The 8,516-nt window shown below is 47.2% G+C and overlaps 1 protein-coding gene across 4 annotated transcripts in view; it reads right to left on the bottom strand.

Moving 5' to 3' along the window:
* Positions 1 to 835: 835 nt before the first annotated feature.
* The window catches only part of GPSM1 (G protein signaling modulator 1), a 174,323-nt gene continuing 166,642 nt past the window's right edge, over positions 836 to 8,516 (bottom strand). For all 4 annotated transcript variants that reach the window (XM_040404836.1, XM_040404837.1, XM_040404838.1 and 1 more), the window contains 2 exons: positions 5,256 to 5,464; positions 836 to 2,463 (listed from right to left, as the gene is read on the bottom strand). In XM_040404836.1, coding sequence (XP_040260770.1) covers positions 2,269 to 2,463; positions 5,256 to 5,464 — 404 coding nt within the window. In that variant the 3' untranslated portion in view covers positions 836 to 2,268. The remainder of the gene's footprint in view (positions 2,464 to 5,255; positions 5,465 to 8,516) is intronic.

The raw sequence follows: 8,516 nt of genomic DNA, 5'->3' as shown, positions 1-8,516 counted from the left end.
AGCACCTGTGTCTTCTGAACTCACATGATGATGTAATTAAGTCTCGGGATAATGGAGTAAGAATATGGTTATAATTGGGGAGTAGTGACCTCACGTCATTATTAGAAACCTAGATTGCAGCTGGAGCGTCCCCATTTCCAGTCACAGGACTCTTCAGAGCACTTTATGAAGGTTTTCCTACATTAGATAAGATAGAGGTCCATTTCTAGGACCCAACCTATCAGGAGAATGGTGATAGGTGCTAGGTGATGCCTCCAGCGGAGGGGGGTGGGAGATATTGGCAACTGAATGTGACTGACACATGCCAATCGGTGCAATAGGGGGAAGATCCGGATGTGTCTCCTGCATTCTCCAAAAAAACTACCTCCGACATATTGATGGGTAACCCTGTAATATCCCTCTGATGAGATGTATGTGATGTGCTACGGGGATCGTTCTGTAGCAGATGATATTTAAAGGGCATCTGTCAGCAGTTTTGTACCTATGACACTGGCTGACCTGTTTGTCTGTGTTGGTCCCAGGTTCATATGTGTCCGCATTGCTGAGAAATATGATGTTTTATTATATGAAAACGAGCCTCTAGGAGCAACGGGGGCGTAGCCGTTACACCTAGAGGCTCTGCTCTCTCTGCAACGGCCGAGCCCTCTGCACTTTAATTGATAGGGCCAGGCAGTGTAATAAATGGGATCACCCCTGGTCCTGTCAATCAAAGTGCAGAGAGCGCAAATCCTCTAGGTGTAACGGCAACGCCCCCATTGCTCCTAGAGGCTCATTTGCATATATTAAAACATTGTTTTTCTCAGCGATGCGGGCACATAAGAACATAGGACCAACACAGATGTCTTCAGCTGCCAAGTGCACATGTAACAGGTCAGTCATAGGTACAAATCTGCTGACAGATGCCCTTTAATGTACAGGGCTGCGCTTTCCTATGTAGAGGGACACAGTATAAAAAGTGCACAGAATGGGAGTCCGTGGCTGATGTGAGTTGTACATATCGGGGAATACTCTCAACGTATACCTCCAATAGAAACAGAATAGAGCCACAATCGTTTGCTGTGAGGTGTCACCTACCAGACAGACTCAAAGGGTTAATTATTGTATAATGAGTACAGTAACATAAACCTGGACCGTGATTGGTCACTATGGGCAAAAAGGTTCATTTTTATGTTGGTTTTAATAACCGAGTTTTTTTTTTTTTAACCAGTTCCTTACCATTTTTAAAATCTCTGCTTGCTGCTATTGAATGGGAACATTAAATCATCTGTGAGTAAAATACCTCAGCAGCATGACTGATACGAGTCCTGTAATGCCCTCTTAATAGACTTTTCCCACTGCTTTTAGTGTCCATCTTGTAGACATGGCTGCGCTGGCTACGATCATGGTCTGGGGGGGCATAACCTGTCGATTTTCGGAGGCCTCACCCTGATTGGCTGCCTTTAAGAAATGCCTAGAGTTCCTTGGTCCTTACAATAATGAATAAGAGAGGCTCCGCTGGAGAACGAGACACGGCAGTTTGTAGCTTGCAATCTCTAGGCCTCATTCACTGAACGGCAGTAAATCTAGGACAGCGCCTCCTAGCTGCCCGCTATATTATTGCTAGAACGCTCACAGTAGTACCTGTTATCCTGCCAGGTAAGACACAGCGCGTTCTAGGCGGTACGCTCACATTCATTATGGATGTCACGTACAGTCTCACTTGTTCTTTAAAATCCATAAAGAATATATTACAAAAGAAAAAAAATATTTTAAAAAAAATCACTAAGCTACAAAACGGCGTAATTATTGCCATTTAGTGAATAAGGCCCTTAGTGACCGGGTCCAGAGTAAACATTGCCATGCTTTCTTACCCGCTTACGACATACAGTAGTAACGCCATCATCTCCCACTATACTCCCGCTGTAAAGCTTGGGGGCCACGACGCCCCCTGTTCCTCGGAAGTTGGCTTGTGCTGCAAATCTCGTCCACCTGAAATCTGTGGCTCTTTGCCTCTATTATTAGGTTTCCGGCCTTCGCAGATTCTCGCCTGGTGCCGCCTACTACAAAAAAAAGTCCTATAAAAACGGAACGTCCTTGTTAATTTACTGATTGGGCGAAGACACTTGATATTTCACATACGTTTAACGATTCGCCTTAGCTATGCAAATACAAAAAAATTCTAATTCAAAAGTTGTTTTGCGCTTTCAGATACTACGTGGAGTCAGATCCTCAGGAGGTTTGCTTCCTTGGTTACAGGTAGGTCTTTGTCTGGGCAGAAGAGCTAACACTTTAGCTGTTGTTTGGCCTCCGTTGATTACTTTGATGGTCGCCTTCTTCCTGGCTGGACGGGATATCTACTCGCTGTTCGTCCATCCTCTTGGCCTGTACTCTCTGAATGAGGCTGAAGAAGTCTTCGTCTGGCATCGTGGGGCCTCTGGGCATGGGGTCTGGCGGGGCGCATCTTTGGTCGTCTATCCGTGAAGACTACACAAACAGGTAAGTGGAGAGAAAAATGTCAATGGAGAAATTAACTCTTTGGTATTGGACACCATGTACTTCCAGAGAGATCAGACCTCTTTGGCACGGCTAGTAAACCTCTGAGGCCATGTTAAAGGGGTGCTAAATGGACCCGTCATTGGGGAAATCAGACTTCTCACATGTGTTTGATGTTACATGTGCACTTGGCAGCTGAAGACATCTGTGTTGGTCCCATGTTCATATGTCCCCGCATTACTGGGAAAATTATGTTTTAATATATGCAAATGAGCCTCTAGGAGCAACGGGGGCGTTACCATTACACCTAGAAGCTCTGCTCTCTCTGCACTTTGATTGACAGGTGTGAGGTTTTCATTGCCTGGTCCTATCAATCAAAGTGCACAGGGTGTGACAGTTGCACAGAGAGCAGAGCCTCTAGGTGTAATGGTAACGCCCCCGTTGCTCCTAGAGGCTCATTTGCATATATTAAAACATAATTTTCCTCAGCAATGCGGGCGCATATGAACATGGGACCAACGCAGATGCCTTCAGCCGCCAAGCGCACATGTGACAGGTCAGCCGGTGTCATGGGTACAAAACTGCTGACAGATGCCCTAAAGAAATGAGACCCTTTTTCTAATCCCAGCTCCTTAAGGGTCCATTCACACGTCTGTAGAATGGGTCCGGATCCGCAACGCAACAATGGGGCCGGAAGAGATGCGTACAGCACACAGTGTGCTGTCCGCATCTGCATTTCCGGAGCGCGGCTCCGATCTTCTGGTCCGCGGCTCCTGAAAAAAATAGAACATTGCGGACAAGAAAAGGCAATTCTATGGGGGTGCCGGCCGGGTGTATTGCGGATCCGCAATACACTATGGACGTGTGAATGGGCCCTTAATAAGACTCAGAATAGTCCTACAGGATGGCAGAATGTCTTGTGCTCCACACCGGCTCATCTACTATCTTACTCACCGCTCTCCTCCATCCTACATATACTTGAAAATAGGCTGAACACGTGGTAGGCTTTGGACAGTCTCTGCAGCTGGAGCGGCTCTAATTGAAGCGTAGATGGCAATAGTCAGATATTCGCTCCTCCAGTGAAGCGTAATAATGAAAACCTGTGTGTGAGCCCTGCATCCACCGCTGACAGGCAAATGATCGTCCCTGGGAACTAATGAGAGGGTTCACACAGAAATCCCCTGCAATTCCCAGAAAGCTGGAACCTGATCATTAGATGGCAGCGGAAAATCTGTGCTGCTAGCTAGAGATGAGCGAATTTCATATTTTGAAATTCGATAACACTTCGTTTGGTGGTAAAAGCAGAATTGCGTTATGGATTCCGTTACCACGGACCATAACGCAATTCTACGATGGAATGCCTTTAGAGGCATTCCGTTATTCATTCCGTCATAATAGAAGTCTATGGGCTGCAAAACGGCTCCGTCCCGTTTCCGTTATGCAGGGGAGGACGGATCCGTTTTGCAGCCCATAGACTTCTATTATGACGGAATGAATAACGGAATGCCTCTAAAGGCATTCCATCGTAGAATTGCGTTATGGTCCGTGGTAACGGAATCCATAACGCAATTCACCTTTTACCAACAAACGAAGTGTGAACTAATTTCATAAGTGGAAATTCGCTAATCTCTACTGCTAACCCAAGCTGCACTGAAAAGCATGTTATAGATAGGAAAGTGCTGAATATTACCAAGTCTGGCCACTAGGGGGTGCTGCTCCACCAGGATCTAGTCATGTATGTTTTTTCTTTAAAGGATAACTGTCACATTTAGACCCTAATTTCAATTTTCATATATGTAGTTACTAATAACATGATATTCCAGAATCAGTTACTATTAGACTGACTTACCCCATATTTAATAAGATTCAGCCCTTAGCAACCAGTCTGCATACAAATGTAATCTCACTATTCAGTTAAGATGGCCGCCACTGCCCTCACCCTGAGGCTAATCCCGCCTGCCCTCACTAGCCAGTAACAATAGCCCCCCAAAAGTGTCAGTAACCAGAGCCCTCCCCCCTAAAGGGTTAATCTCCTGCAGCACAGAGGGGTCCTCTTACCACATGTCGCTTTCATGTATACACTGAGCAGACGGCAGATCTCCCTTCCCTGCTCTGCGCTGCTCCAACTCTGCATTCTCCAGCTCTGCTGAGTGAGGGAGCGTCTGCCAAGCGCAGGGACAGGGAGAAGTGCACACAGCCCAGGCACTGTTATCAGCTGCTGGGGAGGACCTGGCTTTAACCATTTATTTACAGTCCCTGACTGTCAGTAATGTGACCCTGCAGGCTGCTCCTCCATCCTTCAACACATAGACGGACCATGCCTAGCAACAGATAGACGGACCATGCCTAGCAACCCTATTTTATGCACAGGTAAAAGTAGGCCGTACAGGGAACAAAAATGTGGAATTAAGGGGTAATTAAATACACAGTGAAAAGTTGAAATAGGGCCACCAAGGAGATATTAATCACCACAATCCAATACTCCAAAAAAAAAAATAAAAAAAAATACGACAGTTATCCTTTAAAGGGGTTTTCCAACTTTTTTTTTTGTGTGTATAAATGCCCCCAATGCATGTCAGGGAGAACTGGTCAGGCATGTTGGCTTTTAGCACGCCCAATCCTTTTGTTCTCAGGGGACATAAGCCGCCCACCAAAGAGGTCTCTTCCCATTCAGAAGACATACATGCTAGGCAGCGATGAGCTTTGGCCGACAGCCACTGATGGTCATGGCCAGCCCGATACTTGGTACAGATCTGCACCTGGGTACCGTTACAGGTTCTCACCTGGCATTTCATCAGCATGTTGAAGAACTCGTCCCCCGGCTCCTGTTGGTCGCCTTCTACTCTCAGATGTCCCATGTTATTGTGCGTTAGTCGTAGACCAGGAAGGTTCCCAACGTTTGCCCTCTGGTCGTCCAGCCGTCTGCTCTGAGAACTGGCTATCAGGTCAAAAAACTCTTCTGTCTGAGGCGAGGCCATTAACGATGAAGAAGCTGCAAAGGTAAAGCGATAAAGGGTTAACTGCTAAAAAGCAGAGTCTTGTATGTAAGTTCTCTAATAGGCGAGTCAACACATTATCCTGGAAAATGCAACCTGCTGATCACATGCACCCGGGGTGCCATAATGTGGAAAAGTTCTTACATTCTTTTATTCGATCGAGTACGTCGATCTGTCTCATCAGCAGGACTTTGCGGTGTATGGGGCGCTGCCCCCGCAGGTGAAGAAGCCCCCATCTGACTCTTGATTGACGGCTCCAGACATTTAGCCCGGCCCTGACAATCTCCTGCCTGCGCTGCTGAGACTCTGCTACAGCTTTGGAGCGGCGACTGCACCCGGAAGAAGTCCTGCTGGTGAGATGAATCGAGTCGCTCATCTCTATTATATTCCTTAGTGTAGAAATAGGGGGGAGAAATGTGATCAGAATAGTTGTCACTTTCTTTCCTTCTTCAGTATCTGAGTTGCAGGGGTCCGACGCCCTGCACCCCTGCTGTTCTGCCCTGGCACCAGAACTACAAGCTCCATCCATTGTGAAGTGATCGGACACTGCAGCTTCTATGGACGCTGCAGTGACCACAATGGACGGAGCTGTGTACTGCGGCTGGAGATGCAGGGTGCCGTATCCCCTCCCATCTGATATTGGGCTAGGCCAGCAGTAGTAAAGTCCTGGACAACCCCTTTAAGTGAGCGGGGGACAGCAGTAGTAAAGTCCTGCAGGGGACAGCAGTGAACACACCTTGTAGACATAGCTATGGGAAATTTACATCCCCCTAAATCCAAAACGAACAATGTGAAGTAACAGAACCGTGTAACATGATGGGATTACATCACTTCTTTATGATACTACCCTTAGGCTACGTCTACACGACGACATTTGTCGCGCAACATTTTGTTGCACTAATGTCGTGCGACAATTTTTATAATGGCAGTCTATGGTGTCGCACTGCAACATGCTGCGACTGCGACGCAACAGTCGCAGAAAATCCATTCGAGATGGATTTTTCTGCGACTGTTGCGCCGCAGTCGCAGCGCGACACCATAGACTGCCATTATAAAAATTGTTGCGCGACATTAGTGCAACAAAATGTTGTGCTACAAATGTTGCAGTGTAGTTGTGCCCTATCTGTCGCGCGACTTATGTCGTCGTGTAGACGTAGCCTAAATGTTACTTTTTTATCATCTTTGTTGTTTTTACGCTACATCTTAATTTGCTGATTAATTTATTAGTATCTTTATAGTGGTGGGTGATACATTTCCTGCCTAGTTGAATGATACATTTCTGGTTGCCTGCAGCCACCACTAGGGGGAGCTTACTACATAGTGTTTTATAAAGAGGGGTTAAGAATTCTAGATCAGGGGTGTCAAACTCATGGTCTTCCAGCTGTTGCAAAATAGTCTACGGCTGTCAGGGCATGCTGAGAGTTGTAGTTTTGCCAGAGGACTAGATAGTGCTGTTATGTACTTGTTAGGGCGCCCCCTTGTGTTCTTCTGTTTCTTTCTCAGAACGTCTAGTTTGTGCCCAGCGCTGGTGAGAAGAGGCCGCTCACTGTCTGGTCTGTACAGTGGCAAGAATCACGCCGCCGCATGTCTACAAGAGGATCCAGGTGGTGGGACTGAGCACGTGTGACCACCGTCACTGGACACATTTGGTTAATATTCTGAGAGTGAATCAAAAGAACAGGGGCGCCATATCAATCATCTACACCCAGGAGCATATAATTATTCCAATTGTAACGTTACATTTTGTGTGATGTAACCGAGCAAACGACTATTTATTGTAAGACCGTATGGTGCAACTCCTTCTGTTTCCACTCATTAGACTTGTGAGTGATGTAACATCCCTTGTCCCACGTTTCCCTGCCTAATGATGACCTACGGATGAGTGGCTGTGTGAAGGGGATAATTGGCGTGGCCCTCCCCCCCCCTATTATTTGGGAGATGTGAAGCTATGTGCGTCCTCGGTGACACGATGGCAGCAAATAACACCAGTCATTACCGCTCGTTGTGGGCAATTAAACCTTTCTTCAGAGCTCTCTATTGTAGGTATCGTGACCGGCGTTAACATGTTCGCTGGCGCCTCACCATAATCGCTCATTACAGCCTGCGCGGCACGTCTGCTGAGGTCAGGACAAAAGGCAAACTGGATCTGGAGACAATGATGGGAGTAGAAGAGGGCACGAACCCGGACATTGTGCCTGTAACATCAGAGCTGCCTGCAGATGGCGCCATAATTATGTAGTGGAGGATCCCAGTTCCTGAGATCATGGAGTGGCGGTGATCAGGGGACCTATTATCTTGCCTATTCTGTCTAAAGGGTTAATATCTTAGTTCTATTTTAAATGAAACCCCCTCCCAGTATGGACTCCTCTATCTGGGCTGGTGACATGGCAGCCGGTCCCAGCTGCTTGTGTCCCTTTTCCCGCCTCGGGCCCCAGAGCCGCATCCGGTGATTTGATTGCTTTCTTCCCAGACATGACAGTCCCTCGAGCCGAGGGGGAAAACCGACCAAGTCACGGTGGTCAGATAATGATCTGCTGTGATGTGACGGATACCACCGCTGTCAATTGCTGATTACATTAACCCCATGTGTGCCAAAGTGACCCCCTGGTGATGAAGAAAGCTGTATGCACATCTGCATCGGAAGCTCCCATCACATTTGGCTGCACGCTGCATTACTCTCTGGAAAAACGGGGACCAGGACCGAAGCTGATAGCCCCCATTATAAGTCGGTGTGATGTGTCGGGCGCTGCTGGTGCCCATCACGTGACAGATTTTGTCATAACTTGAATTCAGTTTTTCTGACAGAACAGAAAATTGGAATTCAGGACGCAGATGTGAACTCGGCTTTAAGGAGATTGATCTAGTGAGAACAAGTGCATTCATTTCAGGGATTGTCCAGTGTTATGCAACTTATGCTCAGGGTATGTCATCAATATCTGACCGGTGGGGGTCCAACTCCTGGCACCCTGATCAGCTCTTCCTGAGCTGCAATACCAAGCACGGCCACTATACAGTGTGCGGCGCTGTGCTTGGTGAGCTGTAAGGAGG

Source organism: Bufo bufo, chromosome 8 (genome assembly GCF_905171765.1).
Source record: "Bufo bufo chromosome 8, aBufBuf1.1, whole genome shotgun sequence".
Lineage (NCBI taxonomy): Eukaryota > Metazoa > Chordata > Amphibia > Anura > Bufonidae > Bufo > Bufo bufo.
Note: the sequence above shows the minus strand (reverse complement) of the source record. Positions and strands in the feature narration are given on the sequence as shown.